Source organism: Alosa pseudoharengus, unplaced genomic scaffold, assembly GCF_046254945.1.
Source record: "Alosa pseudoharengus isolate Yale_2024_CS ecotype anadromous, Long Island Sound unplaced genomic scaffold, YU_APseudo_1.1 YU_APseudo_1.1_scf_2, whole genome shotgun sequence".
NCBI lineage: Eukaryota > Metazoa > Chordata > Actinopteri > Clupeiformes > Clupeidae > Alosa > Alosa pseudoharengus.
Window position 1 is genome coordinate 41,332,493 of NW_027468663.1, and position 27,788 is coordinate 41,360,280.

At 39.9% G+C, this 27,788-nt stretch overlaps 2 protein-coding genes and 1 long non-coding RNA gene across 6 annotated transcripts in view; 2 read left to right on the top strand and 1 right to left on the bottom strand.

Annotated features, from left to right (window-relative positions):
• The first annotated feature begins 6,166 nt into the window (after positions 1–6,166).
• Positions 6,167–6,859, top strand: LOC143135290 (uncharacterized). The gene is made up of 3 exons (XR_012988886.1): positions 6,167–6,308; positions 6,631–6,681; positions 6,834–6,859. It is a non-coding gene; the product is annotated as an uncharacterized LOC143135290 (long non-coding RNA).
• Positions 6,860–14,952: 8,093 nt separating this feature from the next.
• Positions 14,953–27,788, top strand: part of LOC143133510 (uncharacterized) — a 43,588-nt gene continuing 30,752 nt past the window's right edge. The window contains exons 1-4 of the mRNA XM_076293274.1: positions 14,953–14,965; positions 15,578–15,745; positions 16,444–16,664; positions 17,198–17,375. Of these exons, the coding sequence (XP_076149389.1) occupies positions 14,953–14,965; positions 15,578–15,745; positions 16,444–16,664; positions 17,198–17,375 (580 nt within the window). The remainder of the gene's footprint in view (positions 14,966–15,577; positions 15,746–16,443; positions 16,665–17,197; positions 17,376–27,788) is intronic.
• Positions 20,920–24,107, bottom strand: LOC143135291 (uncharacterized). 4 transcript variants are annotated; one of them, XR_012988887.1, is made up of 9 exons: positions 23,680–24,107; positions 23,544–23,582; positions 23,355–23,408; positions 23,012–23,098; positions 22,785–22,898; positions 22,593–22,685; positions 22,401–22,493; positions 21,679–22,301; positions 20,920–21,592 (listed from the first exon to the last, which is right to left on the bottom strand). XR_012988887.1 is itself a non-coding variant. In XM_076295996.1 (9 exons), the coding sequence occupies exons 1-9, from the start codon at positions 23,843–23,845 to the stop codon at positions 22,195–22,197; spliced, it is 828 nt and encodes a 275-aa protein (XP_076152111.1). In that variant the 5' UTR covers positions 23,846–24,107; the 3' UTR covers positions 20,920–22,194. The 4 variants fall into 4 exon arrangements, 1 of the variants encoding a protein (XP_076152111.1); XM_076295996.1 differs by adding an exon at positions 23,179–23,253 and having other exon boundaries at positions 20,920–22,301; XR_012988888.1 differs by having other exon boundaries at positions 21,679–22,898; positions 23,680–23,799; positions 23,980–24,107.

Here is a 27,788-nt window from a genome sequence, read left to right on the forward strand (position 1 = left end):
TCATTTTATTTTAATTTCACTGTAGCAAAATTATGTATGTGTTCTACTGTATATACAGTCAATGGGAACGATTATAACAAAGTTACAACATTAACAACAATATTCTTTGAATGCTCTGCCCTCCACAGTACCACTCCAGAGAAATCTTGACACCTCTACTTAGACCAGGCTTTTACAAGTGGACCATTTTGGTAATTTAACAGAAGGCATGTTACTACATAGAGCTGGTTAATATTACCAAACATGTTTAGGGGGATAGCTGTGTCAAAGAATTTGTGCTCCTTCAACCGACGAATTAGCCGCTCAACATGCACCCTAAGGCGTGCGATAGACTGGGTCTCCCTGACCTCGTTTGCTGGCATCTGATATCGTCCGACTAGGAATGCAGGCCTGTACGCTTTACAAGGCACACAGTCATCCACCAGGAAGCCTCTGTCCACCATGATTGCCATATCCGGCCTGAGCAGTTTACATAGTCCTGACTCCACAAGGATCTGCTTGTCACTGACTGAGCCAGCAAAGAGGGGAGAACCAAAGGTTACAGCACCATGAGGGGCCGTGCCAATCATCCCCTTCAATGTACAATGGGACTTGTAACTGGAATAAACTTCACTCTGGAGTAAAGGAGAGGAAGGTGTTTTACATCTGAGCTCTGTGCAGTCCAGGATCACTGTAGTGTCTGGGTAATCTTTGAACTCTGCTGGCAAGTACTCATTGATTTTGTTTTGGGGCATCCAAATTCGCTATGAGCCAAGAACACAAAACAAAAAATTGCTCCAGGTCTGAATGATCCTGCTTACAGTAGACTGATGTACCCCATACCGGTCAGCCAGGTCTTTCTGCTTCAGTCCCAGGGCAAGGTAGTTCAGGAAGAGGAACAGTTCATCTACTGGCTGTAAAGACTGTGTCTGTACCATGGTTGTACTTTGTCTTGAGTCACCATCTGCAGTTCTGGTCACTCGAACCATGTACTGCAGTGATGGTTCGATGACTTACCAAAACCGCATCAGGTGGTCATAAGATGAAAATCTGTAAATAACATAAGTAGGACTAATGAAAGTAGGAAGCTTTTATTAAATCTACAATTGTACCATGCTCACAAGCCTACATATGGTTTAAGGTGAACCTGAGGTAGGATATAACCTGCAATTGTCTGCATAGGCATTATTTGTTCACAAAGTCTACAACATTTCCCATTCAGTTAGCTATAAGTTGTATGTTTCTGCTTGCTAGCTGTAGGTCTAACTGTTACTGTAGCCTACATATTGAGCTGTCATGCAGCGTTGTGAATGATCATACAATGCATAGGCTCACCCGCTTCGAACGTTATCACTCGATTAAATGGGCGTTATCACTCGTAATCAGCCTCATAGTTATGGGTTAGAAGAGGCCATCTACAGTACACCTTCTAGCAGGTTCAGAAGGCTGTTATCATCAATTTGCATGGTTGACTCCGATACAAACACATTAGGATCCCAGAATCTATCACGTGACACACGCAACCACAAGAAAGCGGAAACGCTGCATACGTGGATTTCTATGCTACGTCACGAAAACATGCGTGCGCAACCAAGAGGCAGAAAGCACCATAGAACAGCATAGAGCAATGCAAAAGAGCAAAAGAATAAAATGAGATTTTGTGCTGAAAACTGCACCAATTCGAAATCACAATGGATAGAAAATTTTAAATATCCCTAACGGAATGCATGTCTTCGCCAAAAATGACATACAATGTTATATTAATAATGCAAATGAACGGCAAACTTTGAAATATAGTCTGAAATGAGATGTTATTATCATTGAGACAACAGGGGTATACAAAAAAATCCGATTGTAGCTTACAGCAGCCGACTATTTAGGTTAAGTTTATAACGTTGTGGACGGCCACCAAGCGTCTTCTGCCCCACGGCGCGCATCTAGTTTTGTTGGTAAACGGGAAACCAGTGTATAGAGCGAGCCATGGAGAAAGTTAGCGACGTCAATTTTGTAAATAATAATTTTGTTGTTTTTTTTTGTTTCGAACTAAATTTAGGCCTACATATCTGACCAACACTCCTTCATAGTGTACAAAGCCTAGATTCGCATGAATTTAGTGCAATTTCTCAGTACAATTCAGTCTTGTAAGTAAAAGACATGGACAAATACGTGATTAGGTAAATAAATCATTGTTCACACGTTATGGTTAAATTATCGAAATGAGTAGGCCTACGAGTGTGCTATAATCCTGCTAAACATATTAGGTGATATGTTGTTTGACAATAAATTGTCTAGTCTTGTCAGTCTCACATTATCAGCTATTCTTTGAGTCTGGGTAATTCATGGGACAAACATGCTGTTATAGCCTAGGCCTACCGTTTTTCTGAAATATATAGCAATACAACATAGCCTATTGCATTCATTCCAAAATATTGCATTCAATCCAACATATTGCATTCCTGCAGTGTACTACGTAGTGCAATGCAGCTTTTAATGTCCAAAATACAGTATTTTCCTGAATATGAATATGATAATCCTCCAAAACTACGGTGTTGAGACCTGAAGTTGTAGAGTTGTATTTTATAGTATTGTAGTATTTGAATTAGTGCTGTCAGTTAAACGCGTTATTAACGGCGTTAACGTAAACCTATTTTAACGGCGTCAATTTTTTTATCGCGAGATTAACATTCTTTTTGGTGTAACAAACTTTGTTGTTTTTTCACATGCTGTTGCAACAACTAGTAACGTTAGAACAACTACAACACTAGAACTACACTGGATCTAGCTAGACCGTGCTGCATGTACACGCCCCCTTTTAGGGGAAAGGGAGCTGTTTGGATAATGGAAACCTATGCTGCATCAAAGTGGGGAGCGAAAAGGGCTTATACTTACTAAATCTTGAAACAAACGTGAATAAAAGGCACAAAATAAGTTTGGTGTAAGAGTTACCTGTGTGTTTATGGGATTAATGTGACCATTATGCTCTTTCCAGTTTATAGCCTACTAACAGGAGTAGGGTTGGGTATCGGGTTGGGTTTTATCCGATACCGGTGCTAAATCGATACCTTTAAAACGGTGCCGGTGCCGAAACGGTGCCTGAACCGGTACTTTGTTTTTAAAATGTTTTAAATTAAAATGGTCTAAAGCATGAATTGCTTTTTTTATTGATGAGACAAATTTGAACATGAAATTGAACTGTTATATTCAATTTACTATCAATATCTCATTGCTCCTATGAATAATACATTTAAATGTTAAAACAGCTTGCCATGCATGCACACACAATGGTAAGCTTTCAAGTTTACCCAGTGTAGGCGGTTTGCCATAAGGTATGTTAAAACCGCTTGCCATAAAACTGCCAGGTCATGGACAACGGCATTTGCAAGCAAGCTAATCTAAGGGACTCTACTTTCCAGTTAATTCAGGGTGTTCCCAAATGCTTCAAGAAATTGTATGTCTTGACTTAACCCATAACACGCAGTAGTTTTGAACATGTTAGGCTACATGTCGGTGTTGAAGTGTTAAGATTCCCAGCGCTAGCCAAGTAGGCATTTTAACAGCAACTATGGCTATGCGCTAACACCAGTCAGCTGAGTTTAATTAGCGATAACGTACGGAGATGGTTTCAGCCTCTTTGACAGCTCAGTGACATCAGGTATGTAACCTACATATTTGTTTTTGCCAGCAAACTTTTAACATGATCTTCATATTTATTGTGATGCTATATGGACCTCATGCACATGAAAGATTAATATCATGCCATTATGTTGTTTAACACACCGTGAAATAAAGTTTTCACCTTACAACTTTGCTGATAACATTTCAAATAAATGTCAGTTAGCCGTATAGGCTAGGCTAGCCTACTGTTGATGTTGTTTCATAGCCTTTTGCTTGTGTGTAGTTAGGCCCACTGCTAGAATTTGACAGGAGCTCGCGATATCGCTTTAAAGTAAGCTATTTGGTCTCATGCAAGCTGTCAAACACTGTCCACTCATATGGTGCACCCCTCTGGTTTATACATTCAGTGTTTATGTTAGCTAACTGTATCTGGATGTGTTGCTATCAGAGCAAGACGTTAGAGATGGCGCATGACATGCAGTGATGCCTCGTATTAAAAAAAATATAAAAACGCTATTTAAGCACCGAAATGAGGCACCGAAATCCACATTGTGATTTGATGCAGTTACTACCGTTTGTGTCGGCACCGGTGCCATATTAGAACCGTGTTTCGGTGCCCAACCCTAAACAGGACCCAGACAGCAAGGTGACATTGAAAATATATTGATTTTCCATCAAAACCATCAGAATGGTTGACATTGAAATCTCAACACTAAATAAATGTTGAATCACCATTGCAATACTGATGAAAACCTGACAAATGTAATGTTGATTACAGTGGCATTGGAACAATGTTGATCTATAGAAAAATCAAGGGAAAAAATATATTCACATATATGCAGCTGCATCTAGCTTATATTTAAATAGATGGCTACAATATATTTAATACATATATAGTACAAGAATGTATATATGCAAGTATATGTGGGACCCAGCAATGTAACATATATGTGGATATCTTACATTAACATATATGGTGAATATATTCCATTAACTTATTTGCACACAGGCAGTGATGGGTGGGGTTTACAAAAAGGCTACCTTCAACTTCAAAATACGTCACTACCAACTAAGGTCGTTGGAATCTTTGGTTGGAATAACTGTTAAAATGTTTGCAGTTTTCTCTACATAAGCATAACTAACAGCTAGCTTCTACTAGTAGTCCAAATGTAAAACGTTTGTTCTGGTTAAGTGGATTGGCGGGGAGTATGAGAGCAAAACCAGTATTTTGCCGACTGACTGCATTAGTAGACCTAACGTTAATGAGGAAGACTTTTTCAACGGTTGGATGGGACAACATCTTGCTAGAAACTAACGTTATGTTGTGGAGGGGAGGAAGGCGGCCAAGAGGTAGTTGTCCGGTTTTCGAGGCCATGGTGGTCAAAATTGCTGGTAAGTAGATCTTCATTGTATGCTGAATTGCTTTCATATAACATTTACAGAAGTTAATGTCCGAATTAACAATGGTATTATTGGTGGAAGATGGAAGCCAACCGTTGCTACTTTCTGTAACATTAATGTTAGCATAAATTAGCCAGCGCAATCTGGCATGTAGATTGATAGGCATAGATAGAAGCTAACTTATGATTTGTCATGCAAGACAGAAAATGTAACGGTTAACATTAGCTACTAGCCTAAGGTGTAGACACTATGCACTGTGGTTTAGCTAGCTAGCTGCTATTGTTGCATCATGGACAACACTTAGAGCTAACATTAGCTTTTTTTTTTTATAGATAGGATGTAATGTGGTATGTGCTGGAGAGTATTAGAGTGGACGTGTAGAAATTGAGGACACAAATACTGTGCTTAATTTCATGGAAATTGTATTGCAAGTAATGTGTTTTGTTTTTGTGCACTATCAAACTACTTTGTCATGCTTTGTGCACTGACATTCTTGCAAAACCATTCACACCCATGTTAAATTATGGAAATGTAAAAGTTTAATTGTATTGAAAAGGACCATGTATGGTCATGTAGTATATTTGAACACTGAAACCCTTTTTTTTTTTTTTTAATTTAGAGATGGAGGCAACACTCGAAAGCTACATCAAGGACACCGGAGGATGGACCAGAAGACCTGAGACAAAGACGACCCAAGCCCTACCCGTAGTATGCTTCACTGACAAATGTTGATGTTGATGTTGATGCTTCATCATCACATAGAGTCTAAGTTATATTCATAAGTAAACATTAATTTTTATTACCTTTGGTCTATAGACCAAAGGTAATAAAAATTAATGTTTACTTATGAATATAACTTTTTTGTTAAAGGTCTATTTTCGAATGCAGAACATAACCCTTTGTTTCTGAGAATTTATACATCTGTTCGAGTAGTTTTGATCTTTTGAATGACAAGAAATTAGCTTCAAGCTACTGGGGACACAAAGTGAACTGAAAATATACCTTTCCAACCGTATCTTTCTATGATGGTTGGTACAGCTTCTCTACAGTCTCAGATAGCAGTCTCAGATGGGAGACACTTCATGAGTGGGAATATCCCAGGACATTACATATTATTCGAGTATACCCTTTACCAACGCCACTCTCATTCATGCTGTATTCTGTTCACTTGCAGGTTTCAGAGAAGGCTGGTAGAGCTCTCTATGAGTGTGAGCTGTGGGAGATAACCCAGAACTGACAACCACCTAAAGAAGAGGTGGCGATAATGGCTCTCCAAGAGGAGGATGTGAGTCTGAAGGCTTTTATTCAACAAGGTTTGTATGACGATGAAGGAGTGTTTTCATACAGATGTGAAATTTGACATTAAAATTTACATGTTTAACTTTAATGAAATAGCAGCTTAATTGGTTGTAAAAGTTTAGTAAAAATTTGAGGAGGAAACTAACTTTTCCTTTCAGTGGGTATCTGTGTGCTTCTCTCTTCTGTGTATATGATATATTAGTTGTGTTGTCTCATTTAAAAGTGTTAGGCTGTCTGTGTGGATTGCTTCATATTTTCGCCTTACCATCACAGATATTTCCTGTGTTAGTAAACTGTAACTATTTAAGGGTCCTAATTGATTGTGCTGTTTTTTAGGAGGCACTTAGAGGGAATGCCTGGACCCTGAGAGGACTAAGACGATAATTGGTGAGTTTATTTTATTTGTATGTCTTTTTCTCCAACTCACTTTGTATTTATCTCCAATTATCATGATAAAACAGTGTTTCTGCACTTAAGCATCTGTATTTGTGTCACTAATATTTTGCATGTTCTTTTTGTATATGTTCTGTCTTATTCAGAGGCCACCCTGAAGCAGTTCCCAAGCCAGACACTCACTCCAGATTGCTGGGCCAGGCAATAAATGGCAGAATTGAGGTTCCATAACAAAAACAAAGAATTTCAATAAAATAGAATAAAAGATAACAGAAGTGTTGTGTGTTTCTTCCTCTTTATACTGATACTATGGTTGATTTTAAGTGAACACAATAGTGAAATATTTATTGATTAATGCGGAAAATATCAAACCATAGTAGAATATGAACTAATATTAGAGAAATATATGTCTGAAATATATAGATCATGTGATCAGAATCTTCATCAAGGGTCATGTGATCATGCTTCTTAGTGTCATATATTTAAATATATTTAACTATATGCATAAAATATAAGAAAGTGGCCAATATTGAATATTTACTTATATTTTGAAATATATTGATACATACATGTAAATATATGTATTTTAACATAGATGTGCTTATACTGGAATATGTTCAAGCTGCATATATGTGAATATATTATTTTTCTGTATGGGATAGACCAACGCCGCCCCCCGCCCCACCACCACCACACACACACACTGCCACCGATGCACCGGCAGATTTTGGGTATAACTTCTGCACACACACACACACTCAATATTTGTACCTATTACAGTGCATGAAAATGCACTGTACTGTTCTTCCTAGGCTTCTTCTTCTTCTTCTTCTTATTACAGTGCATGAAAATGCACTGTACTGTTCTTCCTAGGCTTCTTCTTCTTCTTCTAACGCAGTTAATGCAGCTTCAACCGTTTAACGTAGAAACTTCATTCAAACTGCGTTGCGTAGGTCTTACGACATGTGGGCTTTGTATTTTTCATCTTTGTAACTTTTATACTTTTTAAACTATTAATTAAAAACTGTTCAAAATTTCCCCATAGACTTAACATGGGCTGATGACATCACAATAGAGCCGTTAAGCAATTAGAATCCTATGGCAGGTGTTCGGGCCACCTGGATCTCAACTGCCAGTCTCAGGCTTTAAGCATACAAACTGGCCCTATTAAGACTACACATCCTGTCCAACTGCTTCCTCTGCCAAAAACTTTCAAAATAAAAGTCCTCACTACAATTATTTCATTGTTAAACAATTTAACCCTTTAAACTACTGAACTTTTTAACTGTTCAGCCATTGTAACTGTTACTTGTCATCAACTATGACTCTTACCCACTGTAGCTAGTTAGCATGGTTAGCATAGTTAGCATGCTAGTTAGCATTTTTAGCAAAACTGCTCAAATTGATTAGCTAAGTTAGCTAAGTAACATGGTTAGCATAGTTAGCATGCTAGTTAGCATTTTTTGCAAAACTGCTAAAAATGATTAGCTAAGTTAGCTAAGTCACATGGTTAGCATAGTTAGCATGCTAGCATGTTAACATGCTAGTTAGCATTTTTAGCAAAACTGCTAAAAATGATTAGCTAAGTTAGCTAAGTCACATGGTTAGCATAGTTAGCATGTTAACATGTTAGTTAGCATTTTTTACAAAACTACTAAAAACGATTACCTAAGTTAGCTAAATCATTTAACCATATAAACTATCCACCTATTTAACTGTTCAGTCACTCCAACTATATTAAACCTCATCTACCTAGCAACCAATATAGTTTGTTTTTACTCTGTATGATATTTTACATCATATTTTTTGCATTTTCATGCACTGTATTTCCTTCAGGAAATGCTTTTCTAGTTTTATTTGTACTCTCCCATGTAAACAATTGAAAACTAGGTTCTCCATGATAAAATGTCAATAAAAGAAATTTTGAATCTTTATAATTGATTGGACATTGATTTTTGGTTTACCTGGTGATGACACAGATGTTGAAAAAACATTGATATAGGGTTGACCGGGAACCGGATTGTTGAAAAGCCATTGATTTATAGTTGACCGGGAAATATGATCGAAAAGTCATCGAATTGTAGTTGACCGGGAGACCATCGATGTGGTAGACCAGCGGTACTGCACCACACACATCTCATTTCTGAGTCCATATCAGGTAAGCATGCATTTTATCTCATATTTGCTCAATTGTAGGCTACTAAATTGAACATTCGTGTTTATTTACATGGTGCAACATTATGCAGGCATTCGTATGCCTATCAGAAGTAGGATACCATCATTAAAATTTACATAATGTCACTTAAGCAAACAGTTACATTTAGTAACGTTAGTTCTGCCAAAATTATACCGTGATAAGTTCACTAACGTTACAGACACAGAGCTTCATAAACCTACAGTGACTTAATTAAGTTAAGCAAGAATTGCTTTCTTCGTTTATTTTGTGGTCAGATGTTAGATGTAGGCTACATGGATGTTGCTGTCAAAGTTGTGGACAACGCTCCTGTAACGTTAACGCTGCTGCTAGATAACGGGAAACTAGATCAGAGGCATAGTTTGTCATCTGAACTTTGAACAGTAACGTAGCCTACACACGCTGTGTATAAGCCTTACGATGTTTGCAGTCATTGTAAAGTTACAGCGGGGAAAATAAGTATTGAACACGTCAAAAAAATTTTCAATAAGTATACTTCCAGTGAGGCTATTCGCATGAAATTTTCACCGGACATTAGTATTAACTTAGGTAATCCACACATATATAAAAATCCAAACATTAATGTCTAAAAGTAGTGTTATGAGTAAAAAAGTGGAATGGCACAGGGAAAAAGTATTGAACACGCTAAGAAAAAGCAGTACACAAACGCAAGGAATGGCAAGGAACAAACTGGAATCTATAAGTAGTTAGAGAAATTATCCCTCCTATCTGTGCAAATTGATATAAGCTGGGTTAGTGGGCTATAAAAAGTTTTTTTGTTAGCAAGGTGTCACACAAGAAACATTTCATGATGGGTAAAAGCAAAGAGCTCTCCCAAAATCTTTGCAACCTTATTGTTGCCAAACATATTAATGGAACTGGTTACAGATGCACTTCAAAACTTCAGAATCATCCAGCAAGCAGTATTGGAGCCATTATTTGCAAGTGGAAGGGACATCACTACATCATCAACTGGCCATGCACAGGATCTCCTTGCATGATTTCTGACCAGGAAGTCAGAAGGATAGTCAGAAGAGTAGCCCAAGAGCCAAGGACCACTCTGAGAAAGCTCCAGAAACATTTGGAGGCAGCAGGTACAATTGTTACAGAGAAAATCATAGGTAATGCACTCCACCGCCATGGCCTCTTGCACGCTCATCCAGCATGATTCTATTGCTGAAGAAAAACATGTCGAAGCTCCTTGAAAGTTTGCTACACAAGATTTGAAAAATCCTATGAAATACTGAGAGAATGTATTCTGGTTAAAAATGTAACTTTTCGGATGTCATACTACACACCATATTTGTAGGAGAAATGGCACTGTGCATCACCCTAAAAATACCCTACCAACAGTGAGGTTTGGAGGTGGTGGCATCATGGTGTGGGCTGTTTTTCATCTCATGGTACTAGCAGACTTCATACAGTTGAAGGAATGATGAATGGAGTCATTTTGTTCTGGGAGAATCTTTACATCCACCAGGATGATGAGGATGAGACATGGCTAGACCTTCCAGCAGGACAATGATCCAAACCATTCAGCAAAGGAAACTCTCAATTGGTTTCAGAGAAAGGAAATCAAGGCCCTGACTTCAATTCAATTGAACAGTTTTGGAAGTTAACTAAAGATCAGGATTCACAAGAGGGACCCCTGAAATCTTCAATATTAAAGGACTATCTGTTTAAAAGAATGGGCCAAACTCACACCAGAATACTGTGACTGATTAGTTTCATCATACAGGAAATGCCTTGAAGCGGTCATTACGAATAAAGGCTTTTCCACAAAGTATTTAAGAAATTTCAGCAGGCGTGCTCAATACTTTTTTCCTGTGTCATTCCACATTATTGCACATAACTCGACCTATGGACTTTAATGTTTGGATTTTTTTATTAACCATTTAAACTATCCAACTATTTAATTGTTCAACTATTCCAACTGTCAGTTATCATCAACTATGCCTCTAGCCTACTATATTAAACCACCACCTACCTAGCAACCAATTTAGCAACCATTGAAATTAAGCATCTATGTCAGTTTCCATAGCAACCAAGATACAAGCAAACCACTGTAGTAACTCCTTTATTTCTGATAGTAGCCACCATTGACACCCTAGCAACAACCTAGCAACGACTTCAAGTACCCTAGCAACAGCCTAGCAACCACATTCCATTAAAACCTAGCAACCAACATCATTAACCTACAGTAGCAACCAGCATAGCAACCACCATAACTACTCTAGCAACAGTCAGTTGTCATCAACTTTGACTCCCGTCAACTGTTTCCTCTGCCCAAAGCTGTTTCAAAATAAAAGTCCTCACTACAATAATTCCCTATGAAATATTTGAACCATTTAAACTATCCAACTATTTAACTGTTCAGCCAATCCAACTGTCATCATCAGCTATGACTCCCGCCAATTGTGTCCTCTGCCCACAACTGTTTGGCAGCCTGGGCTTTTCAGTCAACTAGTGTGATCAACTCCCAATCTACATTCAACTTTTAAACTGTCTACTTTTAAACTATCAACTTTTATTAAGCTGTGCAACCACCATGTCTGTCCTAGCGTCATTTTCATGCACTTGTAATTCCCTGAAATTACATTCTCTAGTTTATTTTAAGATATATTTTCAATTACTAACATATAAAGCAACGTGCTCACTGACTTGGTGGTTTTAACTTAGGTGCTGAATCCCTCATATAGTGATAATGTATGAAGTAAGCACGGACAGCACTCACAGTTCTCTTTCAAACTTTGAATCGCCATTTGTTGGCGATTACAAGTTTGAAAGAGAACTGAGTGCGCTGTCCTTGCTTACTTCATACATTATCAAGATATATTTTCAACAATATTATTGTTATAGGTGGCCCCACATGACTCGATCACATACAGAATAAGAGTTGAACATGGCATGCTTTTATTATCTTAAACTGTACAAACCAATTGGCAAAAAAGTACTAGTTCCATTCAGGCACTATAGCGTATGTGACAGAAAATTAGTAACATGATATAAGTACCTTACTTAGATATAGTGAACGGAGTCCATTGTTCATGAATGAAAATTGTTTAGTCTTTAGAAAAATCTTTGCAAGCCCAGTTTAAAAGAACATGTCATTCTGCTTTGTGGGGAAAATAGAAATAGTGGATGATTCTGAATTAAATTGCTGTTTACTGACACTGTGATTTACTTTTTGTCATTTATTTTCAGATCATTAATCCACATCGTTTTTCAAGTAAGCAAGTCTGAGAATCTTAAAATCCCCGTTTCTGATTCTGCAAACCACATGCACTCACAATGGCATCACGCTGGTCAAAGAGGCGCAAATGTAGGTCAATGCTTAAGGTCACAGAGTCAGAGATACTAGAGCAGTTTGAGGAGACCTTTAATAATACAAATATACAAGGCAACACTGACACAGCATCAGAACATGTAGAATGCCCAAGGGAAGTAGTGGATCCAATTGTTTCAACCTCTACTCAGTCAGTAGTAGAGGAGCTACCAGTTATAGGGAACTATGAGCTCCCTATGAGCTCCCTATGAGTTTAGAGTTCAGTGAGACCCATGAGTCAATAGACACAACTCATATTGATTCAGATGATACTGAAACTCCAACTACAGAGTTTTTGATGACTGGTCTGAGATTTTGGGCCTCTACATTTTCAGTCTCTCTGGTGGCACTAACTGCACTTTTGAGCATTTTCCGCGTGTTTCATCCAGAATTGCCTAAAGATGCTAGGACAGTTTTGAGGATGCAAGGTCAAATAATAACTAGGAAGATGGAGGGTGGGGAATACTATCACTTTGGACTAACCAATGGGTTAATGTTGAGGCTTAAATCTTTGACTCTCCCTGCCAACTTGAACATACTTAAGTTGCAGTTCAATATAGATGGGTTACCACTATTCAGAAGCAGTAGGCTTCAGTTCTGGCCAATCCTTGCCATGGTAGATGTAGATTACACCAGATCTCCCTTCATTGTTGGCCTGTTCTGTGGCCTTAGCAAGCCTAAAAGTGCATTGGAGTTCTTGGGCCCATTTATTGAGGACCTTAATGACATTCTGGAGAGGGGTATCATTTATAATGGGCAACAGCTAATGGCAAAAGTGTGCTCGTTCATTTGTGATGCCCCTGCACGAGCCTTTATTAAAAATACCAAGGGTCACAATGGCTACTCGGGCTGCGATAAATGCATTCAAGTGGGTGAATGGCAGGGGAAAATGACATTTCCTGAGGTCAATGCTAAATTAAGAGCCGACGCAGACTTCGCCTCCATGATCGATGAGGACCACCACCTGACTCAAACGCCGTCTCCCCTAGTTAGTGTAGTGAAAATGGTGACAATGTTCCCAATTGATTACATGCATGCATGTTGTCTTGGGGTAACCAGAAAAATTCTGTATATATGGATGCGGGGAAAATGTCTCGCAACTAGGTTGGGCAGTAAAACAATTGGGGAGATTTCTGTGAAGTTGAAGGCACTGACACCTTACACTCCAACTGAGTTCAGTCGCAAACCCAGAGAACTCGTAGAAATTGATAGGTGGAAAGCAACGGAGCTCCGGTATTTTATGCTATACGCTGGCCCTGTAGTGCTGAAAGATACGATTCCTTTGGACATGTTTAACAACTTTATGTTGTTTTCTGTTGCTATGCATCTCCTTTTGTCTCCTGGGACATCAGCAAAAAAGCTATATGGCAGAAGTGAAATAACGTACAATGTCCACCAGCTGACACACCTGGCAGCAGAATATCGTCTCTATGGTCCCTTAGATAACATTGCTGCCTTTCCTTATGAGAACTATTTGGCCCAACTGAAACATTTACTGCGCAAACCTCATTTGCCTTTACAGCAAATAGTTAAAAGGCTTTCTGAAAGAGACCCTCAGACACCCCAAATCGACAAAGGCCACAAATTCATGCACCTCCATCATGATGGTCCATTGGTGCCTCATTTGGGACATGGGGATCAGTATAGAAAGGTTGTAACTAAACATTTCACCTTGTCATGTAGGTTTGGGGATAATTGCATCCAGATAGTTGAGGACATCGCTCTTGTTGACAACATAGTAAAAGTAGCTGAGGAAACATATGTGATCTTCCGGAAATTTACAAAGAAGGAATCTTATGTCCAATACCCCTTCGAATCAGCCAACATTGGCTGTTACAAAGTGTGGGACTTAAGCAGCGGTGTCGGTGTTGTAAAGCTCCAAATAATAAAAAACAAATATATACTTTTCCCCGATAAAAAAAGAGTTCATAGCCATTCCCCTCATACATACAAAGTAAATAATTTTTCTAAAAATTCATAAAATTCATAAAAAGCGGTTCATAAAAAGCAGTTCATAAAAAGCAGTTCATAAAAATCAAAAATCAGTTCATAAAAATCAGTTCATGTGTTAATAACCATCATCTTTACCATAAAAAAATAGCATGAAGCAGTGGTGCCTTGTAAGGTTCAACAGTGGTGGAACAGAAGTGGTGCCACACATATGGCTTCAGGGGGAGAAGGTTTTCTGGCCTCCATACCCTCCAAAGGAGTCTGGCAAGGTCCGTGCTGCCATCAGGAGGAGGGAGGAACCAAGACGAAAATTGGCAGACTTATGAGCCTGTCAGGGTCCTCATAAGCCGAGGTGGGTATTTTTATGTATATTGACATTTTATCATAGCCCTTTGTATCAGTATCTCATAACAACTCTGTGTCTGCAGATACCTTTGAGGAAGCTGAGAGGTGCCTGGAGAGATATGTGAAGCAGCAATGTGACACCACCGATATCCAGTCAGAGGAGGAGTGCCAACAGCCTCTGAAAAGGAGAAAGAAGTAATAATTTCCAAATTCACAGTGCAAAGTTGTTGAATTGTATGTGCACATGGCAATTCTCAGAAATATATTTGTTTGCTGTAACATCGGAATAGTTGACATTTTGAATATTTCAGTAACTACAGATGAACAAATGTAAATACTGCAGTGTATTTATAGTTTGTCCACGTTCACTTCTAGACCAAACCCAATCTACCAAAATTTGGATGACTCTGAGGAAGATCAACCTCGGAGTAAATATCCCCGAGCTCCAAAAATGTTGTTCCCAGGTACAGTATAGTAGGTGTTACGGTTGTGTTCACTGTGTTGTCTGTTCTCCTCCCATTCTCTACCTCTGCTCAGGTGCACTGCATCTGAGGACCGATTAGCAGCACCTGACCAGCTGATTGAGTTAAAGGCTCCAGTATCCTGTTCCTGACGAGAGGCCTTTGGTGTGGGGACTGCTGGCTGTCTTGCTGCTTCTCAGCCTGTAATTTTGTCTGATCTTGATTTGGACTGTCACGTATTAGTTTAGTGTCTTGATCTTAATAAATCCCACTGGTTGGGTGATTTTAAAAGGTGTTATTATTAGGAATTTGGTTCAATAGTGGGTTTTTGTTTGCCCCTAAAGGGCTGTCTAAGGGTGGGGTGTAACATAGGCCACATTGTAGTTTGTGTAACAAAGTAAGCAGAGAAGCTAATTCAGCGTAATAACCTGTAACGTCTTTTATACCACCCCCACCCCCCCCCCCCCCCCTTGTCATACACACCAACAGCCTCCGGCCCTCTGCAGTCTCCCTCTCCATCCACCCAACTCCAACTCCAACCTCTAGCCCCAGTGGATTACCAGACGCTTACCACTCTGCAGTCTCCCTCTCCATCCTCCCAACTCCAACCTCTAGCCCCAGTGGATTACCAGACCACTTTTAGCAACCCAACCAGCTACCAGACTCTGCCCACCCCAGCCAGCTGCCAGTCTCCGCTGCCCTACCCCAACAGCCAACCCATTACCTTCTCTGCTGAAGATTTTCAGTTCCCCCTCCAGTCATTCGTGCCAGTGGCTTCTGCCGGTACTCCTCGGTGTGCACCCAATTTCTCTCCAGAAGGTATGTTTTAGAAAAGAGTTTCATGTTATTCCAAATACCTATACCCAGTCATATAGATACAAAAATGTTTCTTCCATATTTGTCACAGACTCAAGAGACTCCGCCAGGCAGCTTTTAAAAGGCAAGTGCAAAACTGTTGTGCCTTGGGATTATCATAGGATTCCATTTATATATGAACGGAATAGCCCTGTGCATTGAAATACCTAAAAATTACAGTGGTTTTCATTCTCTATCAGAAGATAGAGACAGTTAAAAACTAACTGTGCATTAAATATTGTGATTGGTCGCTGGGGTGAATCCCCTACCTATAGCATTTAACATCCCTTGTGTATATTTGAAATTAGATTGACCATTTGAAGATTTTGGTTCCAAAACGCTATATCCACCATTTTCATAAATCATTTTACATTTTGTTTTGCAAGTAATTTCAGTAGAACTGTAATTGGGTATTTTTCGTTACTCAATCAAAACAACAAAACAGCAATTTGATTGATATTACCTTAACTACACAATTACAGAACGTGAGCTTTTAATGTTTTTTAAAATGGAGATATAGCGTTTTGGAACCAAACTCTATATTTCTTTATTTTACGCTTCTTTACATTGCAAAATAAAGGAATGCTTGCACTCAACCCAAAACTATTTGTTATTCCTGTCAATAGATGTAACCTTGCAGAAACTGCTCACCACGGTCACAGAGTTGACTAAGGAGGTGAAGGACCTGCGGCAGGACTTCAGAGAGTTCCGCCAGTCCTGTAGGTGTGGCCAAAGTGCTGGGGTGGTGGGCTTGACTGAAGAGCCACTGCAACTGCCTCTACACTGTATGGAGGAGCTGGAGAACGCAGAGGTGATACTCCAGTCCCAGGAGGCTAGAAAGGCAATGGTAATTATTTAATGATTAAATAGTGGTCACATTATTTTTCTGATTGAACTTACCTCAGTGTTTCCCATACATTGACTTATTTGTGGCGGCCCACCACAATATCAACATTGACCACCACACAATGATTTTCCAGGTTGCACTAAATAGTGCTTACATCTGATTAGAATCATAACCACGCTGTGCTAATTTGTTAAAAACTGTTCTATTCAAGTTAATTCTGCAAAACAACCACCACAAATGGAATTCAATTCTCTGGGAAACACTGTACCTGACTGCACAATTTTGTTAAACTGTTTAACAAATCTGTTAAACTATCTGTGTTTAAGCTCATCCCAGACGAGGATACAAACAAATCACCCTTTAATACATCCCATTCACAAATGTCTGTTTTGGCACATCTTTATCAATCTCAGTTAAATTTAGACTTGACAATTGACAAACCTACATAGAGCAACATTACATCATCTTTGAAAAAGAGCCTTTTTAAATTGTTTACTCTTTAAACTGAATAGTTACTTTTTTTATTTTGATAGGTGGCCCGCTTCACAGTTATTGGGGGGACCACCCTGGAGATCAGGGTCCGGCGCATGCTGGCATACAGCATGACCAATGAGCTGGCCTCAGGCCTAAACTGGGCTGGCAAGAAGAACAAGGATGTGGCCAAACAGAAGCGGCCCTTTAAAGAAATGGCTCTCTGCAAATGCATGTTTGGTAAGTTATTCTCCTTAATTATGAATGCAGTTCAGTAAAACAGTATGCCCTCAATTGAGTAAATAAACTCAAGCTTCACACTTCTGCCCCATCCTATTCAATTTACAACCAATTGGACTATGCAACAGGGAATTTCTTATTTATTTAGTTGATCATTTTTTCATTTTGTCTTGTCTATTGGTGTAACGGGTACGCTGGCAATTACGCCGCTTATTTATGCATCTCTTGTCTTGTGTGTCGTTACCACTCCGCACACCAGTGTCGCACTTTGCCGCTGCCGTCGTGTATAGCCTACTATTTAGCTCTATTTTGTCGGCGGCGCTCCATAAAATACATTGTTGCCAGTTAAAAACTTCGGCGCAGATGTGCGTGCCTAATGACCGCGCACTCACGTGGGCACCAGCATCCACAGTGGCACACTTGCCACGCACATCAGCGCAGACGTTTTTTAACTGGCAAACACTGGAAAATAATGGATTTTAAATAGGCAAATAAATAGAACTGATTCGTAATCTAATCGGTGGCGGCACCCACCCAGCAAAATTACGTTGAAAAGACGTTGAAAAGACGTCTTTTCAAGTCGTCGAAACAACGTTTGAGTTTGGTTGAAAAGTGAAAGGTGAAACGACGTCTTTTCCCGGTCGTTGAAAAGACGTCTATTGAAAGACGTCTTTTCAACGCCTATATTTGGTTGAAACCACGTCTTGTTTAGGTGCTGCCATTGACCTATTTTCGACTAAAATATTGCTGTTATGTATTCATTTATAAGCCTATATTATCCTATTATAGGCTTTTAAAAATGTGCATTATGCATTTCCTATTTACTAACTTAACCCATCATCTATAAGATGATAAATACATAATTGAATACAAGGCTTTTGTAAATAAACAAGTCAGCTGGGTGTCGCGATATAGCCTACCAGTTTTGTGATCGATCATTAAAACATGATAATATGAATATCGTGGAAACAATGCACCCACTTACCGTGTAGCACAACAATGGTAGGCTATATTTAAATCAACAGGTGAGTTTTTTACGCGATCGGAACGCTCTTTCCTGTTAGGCTTCTCTCCCGTGATGTCTCCTCACTTGCTCCCTTCAATGTCACACACGCAAACCTGATGTCATAGCAACGCCAAACTTTTGATTGTGTAGGCTTGAAAACATGCCGGACATGATGGAGAATGCAGGGGATGGAAAAACATTTATCCTCCAGTCTCTATACTGCTCTGCCCCGCAGCTAGAAAATGCACGTACGCTGCGCAGTAAAAGGCGATATCAAGAGATTGTATCTAATTCTATTAATTAACTAACTAGCCTAACTAACATAAACATGGCCTATTGGAAATGTTATGCAAAGTAGGCTGTAATGTAACTCCCATCTTGCATTCGTATGATGATGCCCATAGCCTATAGCATCACTATGAATTTGAAGATCATGCTAAACGTTTCTTTGTAAAAAAAATAATAATAAATAAGTAGGCTTAAAACATACCTATGTATAGTGATATTTATGAGCTATCAAAGCATAACAGCATCACCACATGTTATCACTAATTAAGCTGCTCTGACAGGAGGTAAGTTATGTAGGCTATCGTTTGTCCATGAGCTGTCAGTTTGTGCAACCATGACCAAGTCTCCTGCCATTCCAGATAGCCTACCTGCAATTAGAATTATGCCTATAGAAACAATGAAACTACAGGTATTTATAACTACAGGGAATATATAGGCCTAGTTTCAATTTCATGTTCAAATTTGTCTTTTCAGTCGAAAATAACTATTGTTGTTGACCTGGTTTGGGAATTTGGGAAAAAGTGAGAGTTGTACTGTAAAATTTTATGTTTTTGAATAGAGAGACATTTAATAAGAAATGTAATATACTTTAAGTGTTTGCTTTCTTATAATGATTACTATTGATATCACAATAATGTTATTGTGATATATTTTGTCGTGATAATCGTATTCTGAAATATTGATATCATTACAGGCCTATAAGTCAAACAAAACATTTTAATAACTGATTGCTTTCTTTATCCCTTTATTAATTGTTCTTAAAGCCTCCACCACCAGAGCGTCCAGGCGCATGTTTTAATTGGTCTGCCACAGCTCTCCCGATGTCATGGTCGGTGGCCCTTTCACTCCATTTTTTAACAGCAGCTGAAATGACAAGAAAAACATTTTCATTAGACTAGGTGTGCTGAAGTGGCAATATTGCAAAGACAACTCAGATAGCAGATTCAGCACTTGAACATGTGAAACTGCTCTAATCGAGACTTTAACAAACTTGAGAAATGAATGGACAATGAACAAATGTGTTAATGCAGAGTGTAGCCCGTGCTGTACTCTTCCTTGTTCAAAATATGTTTGTGCAAGTTGAACAAACAAATGAAAGATAAATAACCCAGTATCAGAGATCCATACCTGTTAGGACGCCATAGAGAGTCATGGCTTTAAAAGCTGTCTTCCCACCATGGCCCATCATATTGAAATGGGACATCAGGCCATTTGTCATCAATCTGAAAAGATTAGCACATAAAGTTACATTTGTATATACAAATTCAAAATGAGATTACTTTTTCCACTAGATTTTTTTAGACTGTTGTGGAGTCTCTATAATGTGTGCAGTGCACTCCCGGTAATCGGATTACAACTTCATGTTCATTCTTTCTACAATAAAACTAAAATTAGGCCCTGGCCTACTGGTTAGCGCTTCAGACTTGTAACTGGAGGGTTGCCGGTTCAAACCCCGACCAGTAGGAATGGCTGAAGTGCCCTTGAGCAAGGCTCCTAACCCCTCACTGCTCCCCGAGCGCCGCTGTTGTAGCAATCATGACAAGTCTCCTGCCATTCCAGACTGTTGTAGCAGGCAGCTCACGGGATTAGTGTGTGCTTCACCTCACTGTGTGTTCACTGTGTGCTGAGTGTGTTTCACAGATTGACCAAATTTCCCTCACGGGATCAAAAGAGTATTTATACTTATACTTAAAACCGATCCGGATTTCATTAAATAGGAAAGAGACAATGCAATAGACAAAGGCACACAAGAGAGACTGAAACATCAGAGGCCACAGGCCAAATAAGGTCAGCATAAAGGTTAAACAGCAAAAACTACATTTTCAAGAAGTACTGTACCCTGTATCTGAACATACCTGTTCAAAATTTTTGCAACACAGTCTTTTATGTCCTTCCCACCGACCTTGCTTAACTGTGCCAACTGTGAAAGAAGTAAATAGACAGTAAATATAGAATCTTAAGCCAATTATTAAGTCAATAACCTACTGATGAGGGCATAAGACAACAACACGTCATCAATGCCCTCATCAGTTTGCATTGGTTGTGGTAAGTGGTATATGATATCTTACCAGAGCCTGTCTCTCCTCCTCCTGATTGAGCTTGTCTTCTAACATGAGGACCTCGTCCATGGTCGTCATGGTTTTTAATAGGTTTGTCCCTCCCCTTTGGTGGTCTGCCTCAATTCTTTTCACCACCTCCATGATCTCCACCAATTTCCTAACCTAACCAATTTCACACATCTCTGGAATTCTGAAATGTGACATTTTCGGATTAGTTATCTTCTATTCAATCTCTTCCTATAGCCTAGTGATTTGGTTATACATGTAAGATAAATCTAGCATCTAGATCTAGTGCCATATTCATAGAATTCAAAGACTATCTTTCAGGATCATGTCTGATATGTGTAAACATACGATTACTGCATGACACTGGTATTCCAGAATATCTTCACTCAGATTAACTGCAGTGTTTTGTATTAAATTGTGCAACATGAACATTCCATCTTTTCAAAGATAAAATTGTAACATTCAAGTCAGTTCCTTGGAGCCATACCTGCCCCTTTAAAAATGGCATGTTTTCAGGCCAATGTGCCCTACTGGAGACAGTCATTTTCGTTGATCAACCACTATATGGGGCTATGGCCAAGCTCTGTAGTGGTTGATCAACGAAAATGACTGTCTCCACGGCTTATTTGATGTGTTTTAATGCAGAAAAACACCCTTGGGTCAATTTTCGCCGGAATTACACTTTAATGCAACAGATTGACACATTTCCAATTTGAACTGATTAAAATCAACAATAAAAATGTGGTTAGAGCTCTAGATTGCTCAAACATCTGGTTGTAGCAAGAATATTTAAAACTCACTGTCATTTTCCATGGGGAATACACTGTTCCTCTCTCTGGGGGAGCGGGCCCTGATGCCTGTGACAAGAACATCAGACATTGAAAATGTTAGATTAAGTGTTATGTGCTATACAGACACATTCATTACTTTTAGATCAACTTACTGTTTGAAGCTAAAGGAGAACCACCAGGACGGGAACCTCTGTGGTTCCTGGGTGAGGGAGAGGGACTCCTCATGGACTGGCCTGTGACAAGAGTAAGAGACAGGGAACATATTGGGGTCGTGTTCTAGACAGTAACGTTCAGACAGCATCTTTTGCTTCAGTTCATTTACTTACTGTTTGAGGCTCGAGGAGAACCACCTGGACGAGAGCCTCCTCTGTGGTTCCCGGAATGACTGGATGAGGGAGAGGGACTCCTCATGGACTGGCCTGTGACAAGAGTAAGAGACAGGGAACATATTGGGGTCGTGTTCTAGACAGTAATGTTCAGACAGCATCTTTTGCTTCAGTTCATTTACTTACTGTTTGAGGCTCGAGGAGAACCACCAGAACGGGAGCCTCTTTGTGTTCAAAGAACAACATCTTAAGCAACCAGTGGTCCCTGGACCACACTTTGAGAACCACTGTGCCACTGTGCTAGACAATAAGGTTCAAACGGCATTCTTTCCTTCAATTCATTTAGGTCAACTTACTGTTTGAACTTCGAGAAGAACCACCAGGATGAGAGCCTCCTCTGTGGTTCCCGGAATGACTGGATGAGAGAGAGGGACTCCTCATGGACTGGCCTGTGACAAGAGTGAGAGACGGGGAACATGTTGGGCTTGTGTGCTATACAGTAACGTTCAGACAGCATTCTTTGCTTCAGTTCATTTAGGCCAACTTACTGTTTGAGGCTCGAGAAGAACCACCAGGACGAGAGCCTCCTCTGTGGTTCCCGGAATGACTGGATGAGAGAGAGGGGGTCCTTATGGACTGGCCTGTGACAAGAGTGAGAGACAGGGAACATGTTGGGCTTGTGTGCTATACAGTAACGTTCAGACAGCATTCTTTGCTTCAGTTCATTCAGGCCAACTTACTGTTTGAGGCTCTAGGAGGACCACCAGAATGGGAGCCTCCTCTGTGGTTCCCGGAATGACTGGATGAGGGAGAGGGACTCCTCATGGACTGGTCTGTGACAAGAGTGAGAGACAGGGAACATGTTGGGGTTGTGTGTTATACAGTAACGTTCAGACAGCATTCTTTGCTTCAGTTCATTCAGGCCAACTTACTGTTTGAGGCTCTAGGAGGACCACCAGAATGGGAGCCTCCTCTGTGGTTCCCGGAATGACTGGATGAGGGAGAGGGGCTCCTGGATGAGGGAGAGGGGCTCCTTATGGACTGGTCTGTGACAAGAGTGAGAGACAGGGAACATGTTGGGGTCGTGTGTTAGACAGAAAGTGGTGAAAGTGGACATAAAGTAGGCACTTTATTCTTGAGTTCAATTCGGTTAACTTACTCCTTGGAGATGAAGGTGAGCTATCCTGCCAGGACTCACCCCCAACATCAGAATGATTGGAGGGGGAGGGGCTCCTCTGGGGGTGGGCTGTGACAAAGTGAGAGAACATGTTGAATTGAGTGATTCATCCATACATTTCTTTTTTTAGTCCATTTAGGCAAACTTACTATATGATGAATCTAGAGTTTGGGTATTATCCAAATAGGTCTGGTCCTCAGATTGGTTTCTGACACTGGGTGTCTCTGTAACAAATATAAATGATCATGGCAAAAAATGTTGAACTCTCTCCCTGCTAACTGATTTGGATTTCTTTTGACATTCTTAACTGGTCCACTTGACTTACCATTAGTCATATTTGGTGGCTTTGGTGGCTTGCTGAGCAGTCCTGTGCTTTTGCCTACATAGAAACAGAGAAAGTATTCATGTCGCAAACAGTATTTGTTTGGCAAAGACATATTTAAGACTTTTTACATTAAACAACCCTGGCGATGTGCAAAAACAATAAAAATTTAAGAAAGGTGCACAGACTCACTTTTTTTGGGTCTGGGTTCTTCATCTGAGAGTTCAGGTTCTAATGAATTACAACAAAAGTTAATTTACATTCCAGGAATACAAATGTTTCAACATTTGGAATGTGATGGATTACAAACAGCTGTTAGTATGCTTGCCTTCAATACAATCAGAAAATTGCTTTCTTTTTATTGCCCTTTTCCCCAGTTCTGGAGGGTCTTCTGAATCTGTCTGTGCTGACGATGTATAATTAAACTCAGTGCACTCCTTTTCACTTTCTGTAAAAAAGTCAGAAGTTGCAAAGTCATGTAAACCAACCGACATGTGTTATTTGGAAATTTTCTTTATAGCAGTGTGAAAAATTACATGGATGTAAACTAGCCCAAAATCTCAAATTTGACCAGGTCATGAAAAATCGATGTTTTCACCTGCCGTGTCTCGCCTTAAGCATCACATACCTGAAGTAAATTTTATTTTTATGAGGGGAAAGTCCAGCCAGTCTCCAGCTGGATTTGTTTTGTTTTTCCAGGCTGACGCCCGTCCCTTTTTTGGCCATCTGAGGACTTTCCTTTCTTCGTCAATCCAATTTATTGGCAGCACCCCTTCAAAAAACGTTATCGCCCTCCTGCCACACAGCCCTCGCAAACGCCATAATCTGAAACAAATAAAAGTAGAGTTATTATGCAACAGACTTATACTGAACACAATATAAAAAATAGTGGCGCGACAGGATTCCTATATTATTTAGTGATGCGGACTAACATCCCCATCAGAACCCTGCACACCCCCACCTTGACTAACTAATTTTCTGTGGGAAACACTGTACCTCATTGTTCAATTATGCAGAAGTGGAAAAATTGCATGCCCCCCTCTGTATGGGATGCACACAGCTTTCCTCTTTAGGTCACTGGATTGAAGGATTTTTGTCCTTGCCATGCGGTATGTGGTATTGCCAATAAATGCTATATCTATCAGCTTTGATTCACATGGCGTTATGAAAAGGTTTGACGTGTGCTTTTCAGGAATAAATCTGCAATTGAAATTTCCATTTTCTCCAACTTCTTCTATGATGGCCACACTCTTGTCCCCTAGGACGAAGCAGGCATCCTTGGGCCTCACTGAAACGGTAAGTCTTTCTTTGGCCTGTTTTGATTTTGCCCCCTGCAGATCCTGCCTCTCTGCCAGTCGCTTTGCCACTTGAGTCAGCGGATCATGACTTGTTCTGACCATTTTCTTGATGGTTTGCATGAAATTCTCAAATGGAAAAGCAGAAATCTCATTCAAAGAGCAACTGAAATGTGCAACATCCTCATGAATGTGCTTTAACGCATGCACATTGTAGACTGTGAATCTGTCTCCATAGATATCTTGACAACTGTTAACAAAATAGGTCAGCAGGTCAGCTGCATATTGGAGTAGAGTGTTCCTCCTGTCGGCATCGGTGGTAAGCAGGATGGACATTCCCACTGTCAGACAGAGAAAATGATCGTACACATCTTGATCAACCAGTCCATCAAGGACCACAGGTCCCGTGTAAAGAAGGAACTGGCGGAACTCTGTCGCCTTCCATCGATCCAACTCGGTGACTGCCCTGGGCTTCCTTGCCATCTCACTTGGCATTTCATTTCTTAGCCCTACAAGTCTTGTAGACAATTCAGATCTCTGCCTGGTAGATAGTTTCCGGGGGTTGGTCACACGGCAGAGAAAATGCAGAATTCGCCTTACAACACCAAGGCACACAAGGTGCATATAATCAAGGACGAATGACGTCACACATGGTACTCCTGCTCTTAACAGTGGGGTCTCTCCATTTTGGTGTCCTTTGTAGGCTACCTGGCAGAACTTTTCATCTGTCCTACTAGGGAATTTCTCTTTTGAGTTGAACACCACTCTTCCTTTCCATTCACCCAGCTCCTCACACCTCTCACAGCTATTATAGCCTGTATGATAAATGATGTTTTTAAGAAAAGCCCTTGCTGGGGCATCACAGATGAAGGCTTTGACCGTAATTTTCACAATTGCCCCGTTATATTGAAAGCCACTAGTTGAGAGATTATTGATGTCTTCCACCAAGTCTTTTAAGTACTCTTGTAGAGGCTCAGGCTTGGATGTGCCACTGTAAAGTGCGACTATGAATGGCTCTAATTCCTCTGCCTTTGCCAGGATGGGCCAGAACTGAGTCCCACTTGACTTGAAAATTGGCACACCATCCACATTTATGCACAAGGAAATTCGGTCTATACAGGCAGGAGACTGTTGAAGTGCTCTTTGTGTGCCTCTCTCTAAACCATAGTAAATGTAGCGGCCATTACATCGCTCCTGCAAGCTCACTACTTTTGGAGTTGACAGAAGGGTCCTCGAGTCCCTTGGCAAATTTTCATGTCCATGTCGTTGTAGAATGTGCAACAGCTCATTTACTGACTTATGGGTAAGTTTGTTAGCCAATGCCCAATCTGCCAAGTCACTCCCAAGATCACTTTCCGACGTTGCCTCTGTTTCGTTTTCAGATTCAAGCCACACAGCCTCTCTGTCACATCCCTCGTCATCACTGCCACTAGCCGTATCAATGTTGCTGATGTCATCATCGTGAGTGGACTCTGACTCCATTGAGTTCTCTTCATCCTCAGTAGCCCACTGCTTTATGGTTGACTCAACCCTTCTCCAGTTCCTGAGGTAGAGCGAATCCATAGTTTTTAGACCACAAACTGAAACAAGAAACAAATCATACAATGTAGTATTGTGTTTTTGAGGTTTGCATGCTTTGGTCATGTCCAGTAAGATGCAGTGCAGCATGGGAAATTACTAAAAAGAATCTCCGGCAAAGTAGTAGGGTCACTTATTTCACAAATTCCAGATGGTGTTTTGGATCACCAACAAAATGTCTGAAAAATTATATTTCCTAATGTTTGACTAGCTACCTACTTTTATCTGTGAATGATCAACTGTATTAAACGACATATTGCTTAATAAAATGAAGCAACTGTCAACATTATCTAACTGCTGGACTAACTTTGCAGTGTTTCCCACAGAATTTTCTAAAACTATGGGGGTTGGGGGGTGGTTGGGTCATCATACTGTAATGTTTATACTTTATTTTACTGGCTACTTTAGGTAGGCTATATCATGTCTTTCGGGTTATGCTCTCTCACACAGCCATTATGAGCTTGGAGTATAGATTAAACTGTACAAAAATACTATCCTGTTATTTGTTTCAAGAGGGGAATTTTTGAAATGACCTTTTTAATCCTCTAGCTAATTAACAACCTCAATATAAAACATGCTAATTAACGTCAAAGATTGTAGTGGAAGACTATACAAACACATCCACAACTTGCCATAGGCATATCTCTGGTTGTTGTTTCTGTTCCACGACATATTGTATGTCATGTTTGGGGTGTGGGATTAAGAGAGGGATAATTTTAGTAATTTGAAAATTATTTAATTTATCTTCAGTGTACTGGCCAATCAGATTTGTCTTGACATGATTACAATTCAGCATACACTCACAATCACACACAACGACCAGTGTTGGGGGTAACAAGTTAGCCTACAAAGTAACATTACTGCAAATGTATTGTAATTTAGTTACTTTATTGAGTAACTAAGTAGGTAGCGCATTAGAATTCAAATTTCAGTAACTTGTTACAGTTACTGAAGAACTGTAACGTCCATTCCGGTGTTACTCACATATCTCTCATATAATGACTTATAGGGAGGGAAAGTAATCACATCGCCACCTACTGGTTGCGTTCCTAGATTTTAGTGGAGTGGATGAGATTTTTTTTTTTTTTTTTAGAAAAAATATATCTCGGTGCACATTGGGAACTTAATTTAATGCCTTCCATTTGCTATGCACTGGGGTCACCTCTATTGCTTCTTGTGGTCATACCTTATTTTTAGGATCAGTTGAATTGTTTTGAGTTTTTTTTTGTAACATGGTGTAGGGCGCTTCATCTCAAACTGATCAAAACGGGCAATTGGCTTGACTGGCTTAACATATTTTTTGTAATAACGGAGCGCGATGTAGTGTTGTGCTCCTACTCACATGAAGAGCTGGCAGTAAGTGTTAAGTGTCAATGCTAACCAGGCTAATAAACAAACCATGCTACCGTGAGTAAGTGGAAGGGTAAAGTCACGTGACTACTTTTGTAGTCCATTTATGATGACCTACATTATGTAAGGGATACACAGAGAAACATTATGTAACTGAACACAGAGAAAGTTTAGGATTCTCACTGAGGCAGACTGTAGACTGGGCTTCAGCTGT

Excerpts from the sequence above, each read along its gene's own strand:
- LOC143135291 (XM_076295996.1), bottom strand. The coding sequence starts at position 23,845 with ATGTCGGTTGGTTTACATGACTTTGCAACTTCTGACTTTTTTACAGAA. Across the intron at positions 23,583-23,679 it reads ATTTTCTGATTGTATTGAAG|AACCTGAACTCTCAGATGAA; the intron begins GCAAGCATACTA and ends GTAATTCATTAG. Across the intron at positions 22,494-22,592 it reads TCCTCCTAGAGCCTCAAACA|GCCAGTCCATAAGGACCCCC; the intron begins GTAAGTTGGCCT and ends CTCTTGTCACAG.